General features: G+C 43.1%; 1 protein-coding gene and 1 long non-coding RNA gene across 2 annotated transcripts; one reads left to right on the top strand and one right to left on the bottom strand.

The window, feature by feature from the left end:
• The first annotated feature begins 9853 nt into the window (after positions 1-9853).
• On the top strand, positions 9854-15945 carry LOC130575404 (ferritin light chain-like). Its single transcript, XM_057369279.1, has 3 exons — positions 9854-10027; positions 12731-12877; positions 14182-15945. Exons 1-3 carry the CDS (start codon positions 9860-9862, stop codon positions 14683-14685), a joined length of 819 nt encoding a protein of 272 aa, XP_057225262.1. The 5' UTR covers positions 9854-9859; the 3' UTR covers positions 14686-15945.
• On the bottom strand, positions 10915-13508 carry LOC130575405 (uncharacterized). The gene is made up of 3 exons (XR_008965560.1): positions 13398-13508; positions 12573-12796; positions 10915-11007 (listed from the first exon to the last, which is right to left on the bottom strand). It is a non-coding gene; the product is annotated as an uncharacterized LOC130575405 (long non-coding RNA).
• Positions 15946-16028: the final 83 nt, after the last annotated feature.

Below are 16028 nucleotides of genomic sequence, written 5' to 3'. Positions count from 1 at the left end.
ACAGGACTGCCACTGTTCCCTATTTCCACAAAGAAATGCCAGAACAACTTTTGTCTGCTGGGTATAAAAAACAGGTCTCAGCACACTTCCCTTTTCCTTCCTTCCTGTGATCAGTCATTCCTTTGGGTCCTCCAGGGGACCTCCCCCCTCCTGTTGGCCACAACAGTGTACATTCAAACAGCTGCTGGGGCTGGATGAAGCACCTGCTCTGGGCAACAGCAGCTGGAGTTCATTTTGGGTCCAAAGGGCCGAGGCCAAGCGGGCTGACCGCATGTGCACTAATCCAGTATCATCACCAACTCCACCAACAACAGGTGCCCTTTGAAGAGGGAGGGAAAAACTATTTGGGGAGGAATCAGAGCTTTATAAAGGACATTATGGGCCAAGTCCTCAGCTGGTACATGCTCAGTTAAAGCATGTACCCTCTTGAAGTTATATGAGTAATGCTCACATACACAACCAAAAGATTTGGCCCACTCTCAGTGCTGCTTCTCTTTTCTTTTTCGTTTTCCTAAGGATTTTTCACCTCCTCTCCTTGCTCTGCATTGATCTTCCATCAATAAAGAAAAGAAACTTTCCTATCCCTTGCTTCAGAGCAGACAGCTGAAAGTCACATCCCAGAATTCACCATTCTCCTATGCACAGGTAACAATCTTACCATGTGTCCCGCAGTCCTGCTCAAGTCCTACGGTCCAGATCATGAGCATGCAGCAACAAGAACAATGGTGATCCCCTTCTGGAACAAATCAAACCAAACCCTGTCAAGGTCAATTAAGAGAAGTCTTTCAGCRCTGGCATCCTAAGAATTGCCATGCACATCCTTCAGCCAGTGGTCCCTGCAGGCCAGTGCATAATTTCAATGTATGACCCCTACAAATGACACAGAAAGTGAAAAAACCAAAAAAACAAAAACAAACCCCCCCCTAACCCCAAAAAAAAAAAACCCCAAAAAAACATCAAAAACCTTACCCTAACCCCAAAAAACCCAACACAAAAAAAAAAAAAAAAAAAAACCCAACCCAAAAAACCAAAACCAACCAAACAAAAAAAAAACAATCCCAAAAAACCTGTCAGAAATAATATTGGCCAAACTGTCTCGAAGGAACATTTTATTCTCACCTCATTTTGCTCTAGATTTGTTTACCATTCAATACATATAAATTGCTTTTTTAAGTCCTTCTTAATGTATTTCTGATAAACACCTGTATTAATGAAAGCCTCTATGTTTCATTCTTTTCTGAGTCCTGCCATTCTGAGCTCCAGAGACCAGTTCTGTAAATCTGGTCTCACTTATTGAAGTTTTGCTTCTTCATACAGAATCTGGAATCTCTCTGGAGCCTGAGAATGGAGCTGGATTCACAAAGATGGCACTGCAGAGCATGGCTAAAAGCACTCTGCTCACACAGTCTGAGTAAAAGCAGGCTTTCCAAAATCCTATTGATGCACTGTCAGAAAAAAACAGGACCTTGCTGCAAGTTGCTCATGTGAACGAGTCACAGCCTTCATAACTTTGTATTACAAAATTCATTTTCCTGAACTATGTATTTTTTTAATTCTCGACTTTCCAAGATTCAGATATAAGTCACTTCCCCCTCGAGGCCATGTCTCAGGTGGGTTATATTGCAAAGAGAAACAAAGTGATGAGAGACAGTTGGATGAACAGAGCTGGTAGTGAGAACAGCACAGGCAGAAAAATCAGTCTCCAATCCGTACCAGCTCCTGACATCTCATCCACACACAYAGACAAGTGTAACCTGCACTGCATTGGCCTGACCATTTAAATAAACCTCCAAGAGTTTCCCCTGAAGAACACCACAGTACAGGTTACACAATTCCTCACCAAGGATAGGACAGACACTCAACCACAGGGAAACCTCCAGTGCTGGGAATGTTTCTCAGATGCTGCAGATCCACACATTCCCTTTGAGGCTTTAACCACAGCTCCAAGGTTGGAAAACACCAAAGCATGTACAAACAGGCAGAAGGCAATGCTGCCCACTTGTGCAGCAGTTTTGCCCACATACATGCCCAAGGAACCACCTCACACCCTCAGTACTGAGCAGTCGGGATACCTACACGTTCCTGCCCTCCCCAGCCAAAGCAATAAAACACTGCAGCATCTGACAGCACAGAGCTCTCCCTATCCCTCTGAATCCTTGCTGCTGCTTGCTGTCACCGGGCACATTTCACGCAGGCCAGCTGCACAGGATTTATTCAACCAGTTTTGGAGTATCAAAGCTTACTTTTTTTTTTTTTTTTTTTTCTTTGCCCCAAGCAGGCATTTGGTACGCAGGATTTAAATCAGAGAACAAAATGTTCTGTGAAAGTTGTAAATACTCAGCACAGTAATTTCAAAATTCTAAAAAAAAAAAAAAAAAAAAATAAAAAAGGTGACTGGAGCAGTTTAAAAATCAAAAAGGCATCACTGTGGGTAATGCCAGTGTCCTAAAGATCAGAATAAATAACTTCCCAGGATTACCAATTAATGGTGCTGACCCCTTCAAGTGATAGGAGCCAAACCTACTCTGAGTTCTACCATATAATGCCAGCGAAATCAGAAGAATGCTCAATTCAACAAGTGCGCTGCATAAAGACACTATAATTAAAAACACAAATTGTTTGAGCCTTGCAAATTGGCAGAGAAGTCTTTGCCTGGAACAGGCTGCCACAAACTGACTACAATCTAACACCCATCCTAGTAAGAATTTAAAGCTATTAGAATGGAATTAGGCAGAMGATGACAGCAAAAGAGATACCCCAGGGGATTACAACACTTACACTATGAAGATAGTCTAAAAGAGGTGCTTTGACCAGAAAACAGTAGTAAAGGGCCATTTGTGACTGGAACTAGGAGAGAAATTACTTCACTGGGAGTTAGCATTACCTTTAATGTCCACAATGTTTGAGTGAAATTATCCACTGATTTGCCTGATTCGCCATTGCAGACTCCATCTTAATACAAAATCTAAAACAGGCATTTAGCTTCTGAATGTTCACATTAAAAATTCAAATAAAGAACCTTTTCCCATCTGTTTTTCTCAAGCGGTTTCACTTTAACTTTGAAAGGATTCTTTTACAAAAATTGTGAAAAGGGTTCATTCATTATTTTTTGGTGACTATGAACACCAAAATATTTAGAATCATTTCCTCCTCATCTGCAAACATTTTACACTCCTCTTATCACAAATGTGGCTTTAATTGCTTCTCCCTCAAGCAGAGTAGCAAATGGCATCAGTCAAACCAATTAACTCCCAGGAGTACCTGTAATTCAGAACTGGGTGCTCTCAGTACTACCACGGATTCTATGAACATTGATTATCAGTAGCACACAGCAGCAGGTCARTAAATGGTTTTTGGACCTTCATGCCTTTGCCACAGTTTTCTTCTGCTAGCCCAGTTACTCAGAATATGTACAAAGTACCTGCTCATGCTGACCTTAAAGAGGTAGGTCTGAAGTTCCCTCAAGGGCCACCAGGAGCACAGAGTGTATCTACTGAAGTTTACACTGCCTGGAAGGCATTACCTGGTCACTGATTTCAGATGGCACAGGCTGCACACATACAAAAAAAGGCTCTGCCTTTTCCAACTTGTCAAGTCTCATTTTCTCGTTTGTTCAAGAGTAAGTACAGATTCTTACCCACAGCTGTGGAAAGGAAGGTAGAGCAGAAAGGCAAGTACACAAAGTATACAAATTATGACAGACTTTAGGCAGTTTGGCATTGCACAACTCCCTTATGCAACACATTGCCTGAGGCGAGCCTCATGTTTTCAGAAATTCCACAGAATCCCCTTAAATATGCTTCAGCGCTGAGGCCCAGGGCCTTCCCCCTGCAATTAGTGACTGGACTGGTGGTATACCATGGATAGATTACATGGATGAGCCTTATGTTTGCTGGTGCTGGCCCACACTTTTTAAAKGCGACCTGAAATACCAATTGTAAAATCCCAGAGGCAGATGAATCCTGGTATTCTATACAAACTTACTCCTAAGTACAGCCTCTTTAGAAAAATCAAAGGGCTAGTATCAGCCAGTAGCACTTTAAATGAATAGTCCACTAAAAACTCAAGTGTCTTTATAAGAGCAGAAATGGAGATGGAAGGGCCAATGCTGCTGGCCAGGCTGGAACTTGCCTGGYTGTCCTGTGCAGCCACCAGGCTGGGTGCAGAGACTGCCCTGGGCTCCAGCTCTCCCTGCTGCCTCTGCCTACGGGCTCCCTGGGTGCTGCCAGAGCCTGGGCTCCCAAAGGCATGGGTGAACTGATAAGCTGAGTCAGCATGCATAAAGATTTTGTAAATGCAAGGAGAAAAGACAAGGGCAGAACAACTCCGTGTGGGTGATCCGTCAGTATTTAAAACTGCAGAGAGAGTGGTAAGTGCTTAAGAGAAAAGAGTGACACAAATTAACAGTGGCCACAGCTCAGTATGACCTGCAGCCCCCCACGTGWGGGCAGTCACACAAACACGGCCACCAGCAGCTGGACTTGAGATGCTTTGAGAAAGCTGCAGGTGTCAAATGCCAACCAGGCTGGATTAGGACAACAGCCACAGCAAGAGTCTGCTGCTGCACTTGAGATGCCCTTACATCTCCTAGGCTTGACTGCAGAGCTACACACATACCCCAAACCTCCTGGCAGCAGAGAGTTTTCCTGGGGATCCAGAAGAGGGAGAGTGGAGCAAAGGGAGAGGATGAGTCTGCCTGAGCACTGTGGATGTGCAGCAGTGGGAAAGAGCCCACAGGGAGAGAGAGGAGAAGGGAGTGGGGGCTGGAGAGCAGCAGCAGCAGCAGGGAGAGGGGTGCTGGTACACAGGCAGGATGTGCCCTGAACCCAAAGCCTCAGGGCAGCTCATGGCTGAGAGCAGCAGAGGCTGTCTCCAAGCTGCTCATGAGAGGGTCCCATGGTAGAAGTAAGCATTAATTACAGATAATCGAATTTAAACACTGCAGAGAAGAAAATAGCATGGATTAGAAAATCCTTCTATATGTGTTCTGTGACACAAGGTTAAAGATAAGCTTTACCTGTATTTCASAAACTCTTACAAGCTCCTGTGTTAGCTTTAGACATAGCAGAGATACATGYCTGCAGGCTGTGGGCACATGTGTGAAGAACAGATTTTAATCAGTAAAGCTGCCAAGAATTCTATACATACAACATTATATGTTGTCCAGCATTTGCAAAGTTCCTTAAGGAAGAACTTCATCGTGAAAGAAGAGAGGCAATAAGCCAACTTCTCAGTATCTGTGCCATGCAGACTTGTGCCAAGGAAGCCTATGGAAACAAACTGCCTAAGATAAAAGTTACAACAGAAGCAAAAAGTGTACTAACTTTACCAAGCTACTGATGCAAGGTGGAAAAACTCAATGGAGGCAAAACAGACATGCCTGTTTCCAGTGATGGGAACATCCTCAAACATCCCACCTGGCTTCAAACAGTGCTGCAATGGATGTTTGGCAAACAAAAAAATATCAATGACAGGAAGAAAATCTTTAGGACTGTAGAACAGGAAAGCAATTGAAAACTAAGCTTTAAAGTATTTGAGGTGAGTGCCAAAAAAGGCACTTTAAAAATACTTCCAAAATTAAAAGCTAATCCAAGCATTTTTTAAGAAGAACTTCATTATGGTACCTCATTTTATTAAACTGAATAAATGTAAAATATCTGTAGATCCGGCACAGCACAGTAGTTTTTAGTACCCACAAACCCAAAATATAGCCTTCTGTCTGCTCTGTTTGATACCAATAATACTGACTTCAAAGGGACTAGGCTTTATTTTTGAGAAATCCTTCTCTTGTATCATTAAAACATGCTGATTTCARAGCACTGTAGCAAACTGGACCTTTCCTTTTGCTCACTGACAGAGAGACAAAAAGCATTTTCCAGAATGTCCACCTCGCAGCCTCATCACAACACTGTTGCCTCCCCAGGGCCATCTCATGTTTTGCTGATGACCACTTTTACTGAAACCAAATTTCAGGCTTCTTTTTTACTTTTATGAGTCATACAGTGCCAAAAAGCAACAAAACAATTCAGATTTCTTGCTGGCTTTTCCTCTGTGGTATAAAGGAAGTAAAAAAGAGTGGGACTGGATAAAATAGTGAGATAAAGCACCTGTTGAGACTAGAAAAGCATAAGAAAAATGGGTTAAAGGACTTCTTGTCCAATAAAAGCAATCATGAATTCATGGGTGTTTGTGTGAATCATTTCCTGCCAGAGAGCTTTGGTTTCACTTAATTACAAAACAAAATGATGAATGAAGAAGGCCAGTTCACAGGCATACATATCGTACATATATTTATTACTTCTTTCCTCACACGACCCTCTGTTTTCATCACAGCTATTGATGGGCACTGAATGAGAGAAAAGTCTGGCAGCATAAGACAGACTATTTGCAAAGCACATCAAAAAACCATCACAGATAGAAAGAAGCAAATAGATTGGTAGCTGGAGAGAAGCAACAGCCACAGCTCTTACTACGTGTGGTAAAAGAATAAACATCACCAACTCCAGATTACAAATTGCAGCTTTAAGAATCAAGCTTTAAATTAGAGAATCAGGGTAGAAAATGGCCAGATACAACTAAATGTTTGCAAAGCAAGCTCAGGAAAAAGGATATTTTGAGAAAAAGGATAYTTTTAGGGTTGCTACAGCCCACTGACACAAACACTCCTCTCTCCTGCACTCTGCCAAAGACTAAATAGGAAAAGGGGTGGGGAGGAGTAGGGAAAGGTATATGTTTGTGTGTTATAGARTTCATTTGGATGGAATTTCAATTGCAGTATGTATACACACTGTGGTGGTTTGGGTTCCCACTCTGCCACACACTTTCAACACACTTTAAAATGTGTTGTACCAAAATCATGCCAAATCATACAAATGGCAAGACATCTTTCATCAAGGCATGTACCTGTCACCAACTCTATTCACAGGTGTCACCAACCTTTTCTACAACGACCTAAACTTCTCTGCAGAATACAATTTGGCAAAGAGACTCTCCCTTTTGGTGAGGAAAAAAGCCAGCCATCTTAAAAGTAACCCTAGCTGAYAGCAGGCAGCTGCCAAACTGGACTTCCATGATCATTTCTGGTCCCTTCCAACTCAAAATATTCTGTGATACTGTGCTGAAATGTTGTAACTAAGAAACTGAACAAAGTGCTTGCTCCCCAGGATACTGCATTTCTTGAGGTCACAAGCTTTTGGAGCAAATGATACTTTCCCCAGTCCAGAAACAAACAGCACACTACACCACCTCATCCTATGCAGCAAGAACCCCAYTACTTTGTAACAGAACTTCTCCACAATGCATTTGGTAACAGCACAAATGACATGTATTTCCTTTATTTCTTCGAAGCACAAAGCAAAAGAAATTGAATGGTATTCTCATAAAAAGAATACATGGAGATTAAAGAATTTAGAGTCAGTTTTCAGATCAGCTCCATGCGTCATAGATGGCCTCAAGAACTGCCCTTGTCTCTCAGCTGTCCATCACTGAAATGGGGTAACTTAATACAGTTTTCCAAGTGTACAAAGTCCACTASTACAAGCAGAAGCCACTATGAGCTCATATGATCAAAAATTATCATGGTGAATGCCCAATTAACAAAATACAACTACAAACTTTTCCATGGGGACACCAGGTTAAGTTGTTTTCCACTGCTATTTCACACTTCAAGTTATTCAAACTGGCCAAAGAAAGGAGGTCATCAACTGTTTATTTAGCTTGGTGCACACACAGGGGCACCACACTTGCTCTTCCTACTCCTCCTGTTCTGAAGGCAGTCAAGAGATTATTCTGGAATAAAAAAACGCTAGCAACTGTTCTACAGGCCAAGCTAAAGACAGTTGAAATTGAAGGAACTAAAAGGTAAACTGACAGATATACATCTTCCCAGCAAATGTCCCTAGTGCTACAGTGAAGAAGAGGATGCTTTCTGAGAACTTCAGAATAAGGTAATATGTTGTTCAAGATACATATTCAAGAGTCTAGTCAATATATTGTCGTTTAAAGAAATTAGGTTCTTAATTTAGCCTTGCAAACATTGCACTTAATACTTTACTCACAGGAAATTTTACTCAAATGCTTACAGGTTTTTTTTAAGACAAACTTCTAATTTAACTGTAACATGAAGAATCAGAACTAAAAACTGGATAATTACAGCAATCAAAGAGGGCTGAAGAGCATATGATATGGAGGCACTGAACAAGAATTATTTAAGTTTCTCATGAATAATGTTCTCACACCTCTACGTGACTACTCTCAGATGATGCGTGCTCTGCTCCAGGTAGTCAGATCCAATCACAATTAAAACAGGCAATGGAAAAYGATTCTGCCCTTAGCATCCTGGGTTTGTGGGGGAGTGATCTGCTAAAGCAACATTCCATAAAACAGCACATAACATTGAGCTTACTAAACAAAGTCACTGAACAGAAAATTATTGACTTCGAAGGGTGTTGAGATTACTCATACTTCAACTCCACTGGTTTGAATCTATTACAGGTAAAGAAATGCCCAAGAAATGCCAAGCTCCACCCATTTGGTAGAAGTTGAAAAACCCAGTAATATATATTTTGAAGTTACTGTATAAGCTGGGAATTATTAGTTATTACTAAAATACTGGAGATGGTTTAACCTGCATAGTTCACCACCAACAGTTTAGCACTAAACCTAAAAGCTAAAGATTTTACCCTGTAGCCAAGACACACAGCTAAATTCCCACGACTTTTCAGAGCTCACTGACTCCTCAGGATTTTCTCTGCCTGTGTGCTCTCACTTCGGTCCAGCCTGCTGCTGGAACTGGAGGTGCAGAATGTGRCTGCTCAGAAAAAGGCTCAGCTCTTACATTAGAAGGATTTTATCTATGGTATGGCTGTTCCATAAAGAGCAGCAGGGACAGGGAGCAGAGGAGAGCCACCAGCCTACACCGGTTTGAACACTGGATCTGCACAGATCCCATGTTGAGAAGAGTAAGAGGCAGCAGCTGGGACTATGCCAAGAACCAAACTCAGGGAGCTACAGCATCTTGCTCTGTTGGTGCCCTGAACATGTATGTGCAATGTAACACAGCTTCTGTCTCTTGGACATGCTTTGCACCAGAGTACACATAGCTGTATCATGCTGTTGGCTTGTAGCCTGCCTAGGAGGGAAAAGCAACAAGTATGTGCATTTCATAAGTTCTTCTCCTTCTGATCGTCTTCCCTGCTTTCCTCTATATCCTGCTTAAATAGGAAGTACTTTGATCTCAGCTGTTTCTCTGGAAAAAAAAAATGCAGAAATGTTAAACGCAGAACAAACGTTTTTCTCTTATATTTTTAGGGGTAAYCTAGGATACTCCAAACCTGTGACACATGTCCACATTGTAATCATAAACCACTGAAGAGAAAGCACATACTGGAATGTTTTATTAGAACATTCATTGCAATATTTGCAGAATCCTTGTCCTCGAGTCATTCATTCCTCTTTCTGTTACCAGCATAGCCAAGATTTAGTGTTTTATAACCAGTTCTTCAGTGCAAGCATGCGGCACGACTTCAAGCGGAGCCCAAGTTAACCCAGCTACACAACTGTTAAGGTAAATCACTGGGTTTTAGGATGTTTAGGATGTTCCCTGACGGGCCGAACCGGCACCTGCGGGCTCCGGCACCGCGCCGCTACCCCGGGCCGCCCGGAGCTGGCCGCGCTCCCGCCGCGCCTGCCCTGTGCCACGCACGCCATGGCTCCCCCGCCAGCCCCCCCGCATCCGCACCCGCACCCACATCCTCCTCCTCCCCCCTCGGAGGCGGGCGGCAGCGCAAGGTGTGTCCCAGGTGCCCGGCTATATCAGGCGGCGCGGCGGCGGCGCGKTGGCCCCATGGCGGTGCCGGCCATGGCCGAGCCGCGCTCCAAGCGGCCGCGGGTGACGCTGCCCCCGTGCCCCGCGCACCGCCCGCTGCCCGGCAGCCGCGTCCGCCACGGCTTCCCGCCCGCCGTGGAGGAGGCGCTCTGCGGCGTCACCGGCGCCCAGCTGGAGCTGCACTACTGTCTGCAGGCGCTGGTAAGCGGCGGGACGCGGGGAGGGCACGGCAGGCGGCCGGGACGCTGCGGGAGTCCCCCGTGCTCCGCATCGCCACTCACCGCCGGTGGCGAGAGGAGGTGCCGGGCCCGGGGCAGGTGCCGCCTGAGGAGGGTTTAGAGTCGGGCACGGACAGCAGAGCGGTGTCTGTGCCCTGACCCAGGGGGTTTGGGGGCTCTCCGGGCTCCTCGACGCTCCCGCGGCAGCGCTCCTGCCGGATCCGCGCTGCGGCCCCTGCGCCCGCACGGCCACGGAAACAACGAGGAACGCGCGGGCCACTGAAACGGGCACTCGTGTGTTCCGGGTAATTCACAAAAGGGCTTTTGCCTGCGGAAAGGGGACATGAACAGGGAATGCTACGAGTTTTGGAGTATAACCCTGAGTGGGGTTTCCCCAAAACTTTGTAAAATAGTTTTGTGTGGTTAACTGTAGTATGTGAACCTCACGGATGACTTAGGCTCCATAGGCATGCATTTTGGACAAATTATAAAAGTTATCGCTGATACCATGTAACATTCATGCCAAAATTACATCTGGCTATACATCAAATGTTAAGGCAAACATATAATTTAACAGATATCAGAATAAAAGAGATCAGAATTATCAGTGTCATACCTTCTGATGCCAAGCATCCACTGGGAAGCAATGCAAACTAATTCAGCATGCCCAGAAGATCCTTCAATTGAGTTTGGTGTCAAGTGTAAGTTCAATAAAAGTTAAAGTATGCAGTAAGCCTGTGGAAGAAAAAAATTGTAGTGATTGTTAGCTGGATGGGAAGGAGAAAACTCAGAAATTGACTATGGATAAATAAAATCTAGGAATGTGAACATCCTAAGTAGTGGATGATTAACATAAAATATTTACCTTAACAGTTAAGCAGATATGTAAACTGGGCTCCACTTGAAGTTGCACTACACACTTGCACTGAGGAACTGGTTATAAAAMACTGAATCTTAGCTATGCTGTCAACAGAAAGAGGAATGAATGACTTGAGGAGGATTCTGCAAATATTGCAATGAATGTTCTAATAAAACATTCCAATATGTGCTTTCTCTTAGTGGGTTATGGTTGCATGTGTGTGTACCTGTGTCACAGGTTTGAAGTATTCCAAGATGGCCCTAAAAAAATTGTGTTTTGTGTTTAACGCTTAATTTTTTTTCTAAACACAGCAAGATAGCTGCRATGAAAGTATTTCCTATTTAAGCAGGAAAGACGATCAGAAGCAGAAGAACTTATGAAATGCACATACTTGTTGCTTTCCCCTCCTAAGCAGGCTACCAGCCAACAGCATGATACAGCTATGTGTAGTCTGGTGCAAAGCGTGTCCAAGAGACATGAAGCTGTGTTACCTTGCACGCACTCTTAGGGCACCAGCAGATCAAGATGCTGTAGCTCCCTSAGTTTGGTTCTTGGTATAGTCCCAGCTGCTGCCTCTTMCTCTCCTCAATATCCGTGCAGAGCCAGTGTTCAAACCTGTGTGGGCTGGTGGCTCTCCTCTGCTCCCTGTCTCTTACATGTTCTCTTTATGGGACAACCACACCATGGATAAAATATTCTAAATATATGAACTATTAGATCTGTTAGCCTGGTTRAATATGGCAGTGGTTAAAGTTGTTACTTCCCATACAGAATAGAACGAGGCCTGCAGGGGATTTAGGGTTCTTATACTAAAGAAATTATAGAATGGGTTGGAAAGGACCTTAAAGACCATCCTCCTGTCATGTGCAAGATGACCTTTCCCAAGGCCAGGTTGCTTAGAGCTCAATCCAGCCTGGCAGTGAATTCTTCCAGGGATGGTGCATCCACAGCTTCTCTGGACAACCTGTGCCACTGTCTCACCACACTCACAGTAATGAGATTTTTCCACATACCTAATCTAAACCTACTCTTTCAATTCGTAGCCATTTCCCCTTGTCCTGTCAAACTGTGTGCTCTTGTAAATAGTCCCTCTCAATCTTTCTTGTTGACTCCCTTCAGGGAAKGCCACAATTAGGTCACCCTGAAGCCTTCTCTTTTCCAGACTTAACAAACCAAATTGTTTCTGATAACTTTTGAGTCCTCCTCTGGACTCGCTCCAACAGATCCATGTTCTTCCTGATATGCCTTCCCAGGCAATGACAACATATAATATTGAAGGTGTATAGTTCAGTAGCAGTATCCATTATTTTGGAATACCATTGTCTGCAATAAAGCTGATAAATAGATGCAAAGTTTTGCTTGTTCTGTCTTTGGTATGTGCCTCATGGTTCTCAGACCTTTGAAAGCTTAACTTTTGACTGGAATGCTGGCCTGCAGGGATAAATTTTATGTTCCCTGTTCTGGAAGTATGCTTAAAAAACAAAACAAAAGCCCTTCACAAAACACAAAACACACACATGCTAACCACACATAAATACAAAATTCTGAAGATCTCTTAACTGCTACTGCAAGAGCAGCATCAGTGCTACAGTTGCCTGACCAATATTAAAGGACAGAAGGAGTTCTCGTAGACTACATTAGAAATTCTTTATTTCATACAACTACTTACTTCATTTATTGTAGAAATTTGGATTAAGGTCTCCAAAGTGATTGTGCTTCGTGAACAAAAAACCTTCCACTGGAAGCATCTCCCAGAAGTTCTGTTACAGCCACATTCTGTGAGTCCCATCTCTGGCAAATCTTAACACTCCTGTTTTGTGTGCTTAGGGAGAATATTTTGATCAGTCACATGTGGCTCTACCAAATATTTCGAAGTTCTTCCTGCATCAAGCTCTGGAAGAGAGAAAAGCCGCAGAGGCGTTGATGAAGTATCAGCAAGAAAGAGGAGGCCATTACTGCTCTAAAACCATCCAGGTGGGTAATAGACAACGAGTTTTCATACAGCTGTGATCCATTTAACGCACTGAATTCTATTGTTGGTACTTCAGAATTCTGCATTCACCCACTATTMGATTTCCAGATATCATTTACCTAACATACTTGTGTACCTGGTTTTGTTCTTGATTGTGAAGCCTAGAAACAGACATACAGTTTTAACTCTACATTGGTTGCTTTCTAGCCAAAAAGAATTTGGACAGTGTACCCCTTTTCTTTTACTCAGCTGGACACTGCTGTTTCCAGTATGCTATAATGAATTATGACTCCTTAAACAGTGCTGAAATAGTCCATCTGTCTCCTTCTCACTGAGCCTACATAGAAGCTGAAACATGATTAGCACCTAAGAAGAGTGTTAAGGATGGAGAACCATCTAGATTGGGGCAGTAGTTGATTTGCCCAAGTACAGCTCTTGACACAATTTGAACTACAGATCTACCTTGGGCTTGCACAAGTACAAAGGAATAACTCATAATTTTCAGGAAAAAGAATAACCCACCTCATTTGTTTAAGACCAAGGGGCTGATTCTCCTCAATCAAATTAGTGAATACAGAATGCTCCTCTTTGGTCCACCATAGCAATTAAGCTGTAGAAAAGAAAAAGGCCATCGTGAAAATCTTTCTTRATATACTCAGTTTGAATCAAGGCAGACCTTAGGAGTTCCAGTACTTAAAGGGGGCTTACAGGAAAGATGGGGAGAGAATGTTTACCAGGGAATGCAGTGTTAGGATGAGGGACAACAATTTTTAACTGAAAGAGGGCAGGTTTAGACTGGATATTAGGAATAACTTCTTTACTGTGAGGGTGGTGAGACACTGGAACARGTTGCCCAGAGTAGTGATGGATGCCCCATCCCTGAAAGTGTTCAAGGCCAGGTTGGACAGGCTTTGAGCAGCCTGGTTTAATGGAGGATGTCCCTGCCCAGAGGGTTAGGACAAGATGATTTTAAGGTCCTTTTAAGGTCCTTTCCAACCAAAATCATTCTATGATTGGCTTTCCTGATGTAAGTAGGCTCCTCAGGCACAGCTCCTGCTATCTAAATTTGTTCCTTGAAGAAGTGCTTGGATTCTACCACTTGGTATGTGTTTACCGCCTGCAAAAAGCTACACATGCTCCAAACTAGAAGCAGTTGTTGCAAAATCCTAATAACAACTTATTTAGAGAGCCAGGTTAAGTTGCAGGAAGCCACTGATGAATCTTTATTCAGAAATCTCTATAAATGAGCTGTTCTCTATAAATGAGCTGTTCTTCTGAATAAATACTACTCTGTCTTTGTTTTCAGAAACCAAACTGTGATTATGCAGTCGGTCTGATGAAAGCCCTGGAACTAGCAATGGTACAATGGAAAACTATGCTACGATATTTTGAAGAGCTTTACGCCCTGAGTGTTGAAAATGCAGACCCTCATAGCGCAAGCACTATCAAGAAACAATTTATTGGGCCCAAAATCTGGAAGATCAAGCTGATGGGAGATCTGCTGACCAATGCTCGCAGGCTCGACTGTTCCCAGGATGGCAGAAATAGTCTTGGGGATTACTTTATGGACCGTTTGCAGAAAGAGTTCAGGACCAGCATAGAGCCAGAGTCTAGTGATCCCTGCAGCCCCTGYCCACCTCTCCAGCAGTGTGCAGGAGCTGCAGAAGGTCCAAAGCGACCCCAGAGAGAATGCTCCCAGCACAGAAATGGCATAGGGCCAATATATGCAACCATACACTGCACCACGATGCTGCCACTGGGTAACGATGGGACAGGAGCAAAGGTGAAGCAGGGCAGGGAGRGCCTTTAATGCTGAGGCTGCTGCAGCTACAGAGCAGCTCCTCAGGCAGAGCTGTCCAGAGGGTGGAGCTGGGACCACAACTCGGGAGACACAATGCTCTATCACTCCTGCTTTACACCCTGTGCCCCAAGTCGTCTGCTGAGTTGCAGCTCAGAATCTAGCCTATACCATTATTTGGTTTAAATAAGGTTGCCAGCTAGATTGGCATGCTTATCTATGCAATTCTTCCTAGAAGCCAAAAGCTCTTAAGCTGCTTCTCTGTTTTAAATGATTAAGAGGATTAGTTAGTGCATATTATTTTAAAAATATATGTAATTTTTATTAAAACAAAACCCACTGTACCTTTAGTGCAAGGAAACTTTTATGTGGTAGAAAATCCAAATCCTTTATTACATATWACTGAATATTTTATATTACTATTACGTATTTTTAAATTACTAACAAATACAGTAACATAATGAACTTCTTTTTAAAAAGACTTGTTTGAAAACAAAGTTTTCTATCATAGTAACAATTTAAGTAAGTAGTCTAATTAATTTACTGATCAGCTAATTGTAATGGTATACTTGTTCAGGATGAAGGATGCAAATATTTCCTCAACAATGAGAATAAGAAAACATGCTGGTTTTCTCTAGTTATTGCCTAGWTGGTTTTTCTCATCCTCAGAAAGCAGATGAGAGAGAAATTAGGAGTTCTCATTAGATGAGATCTTTATAGGTCCTAAGGCATATTTTGCAAGTGTCACTGAAGACAGCGCTCTGATGCCCAGGGCTCTGTCCAGATTTAACCTAGGATGATCACTTTAATTATGATACAGATCCCTATYTCAGCTAGCTCAGTAAACGTATTACTGTGGCACTCCAGTTATTTCTTATATTCCTATTTGGTACCAAGTAGGGCATGAGATCCTAGTGAAAAAAAGCACACTCAACTAGAATTGCAACAGAGAGAATGGCCACTCATTAGTTTTTCTTTCAATTAGGGCAGTGTTAGCCAGCTTGGTTACAGTCCAGAGGTGTCCAAATTCCTCTCATTCATCTCCTACAGGAATGCCTTTCTTTCTGTACTCTGGCTCCCACGGTCACCTAAGAAGAGCAACTGGCTAGATCAGCTGCCTGCAGTTAGGGGCTTTTTGTCATTTTATCAATCTTTTAAGCAGTTGGGGTTTGATTCATTGAAGACTGCCTCACACTTTCATGTAATGCTTTTGGTGATACTCCTATTTTGCTTGAAAATAAATTCACTGCTATGTTTGCATCTCCACTGTATTCCTCAATTCACCACCGAGGCTGGTATTCTTCTCCCAGAGATTTTGCATATGTTTACTAAACTGCACCAGTATTTTTCTACAT

Source organism: Malurus melanocephalus, unplaced genomic scaffold (genome assembly GCF_030028575.1).
Source record: "Malurus melanocephalus ecotype Western Australia unplaced genomic scaffold, MMel_1.1 scaffold_106, whole genome shotgun sequence".
In the NCBI taxonomy this organism is placed as follows: domain Eukaryota; kingdom Metazoa; phylum Chordata; class Aves; order Passeriformes; family Maluridae; genus Malurus; species Malurus melanocephalus.
Note: the sequence above shows the minus strand (reverse complement) of the source record. Positions and strands in the feature narration are given on the sequence as shown.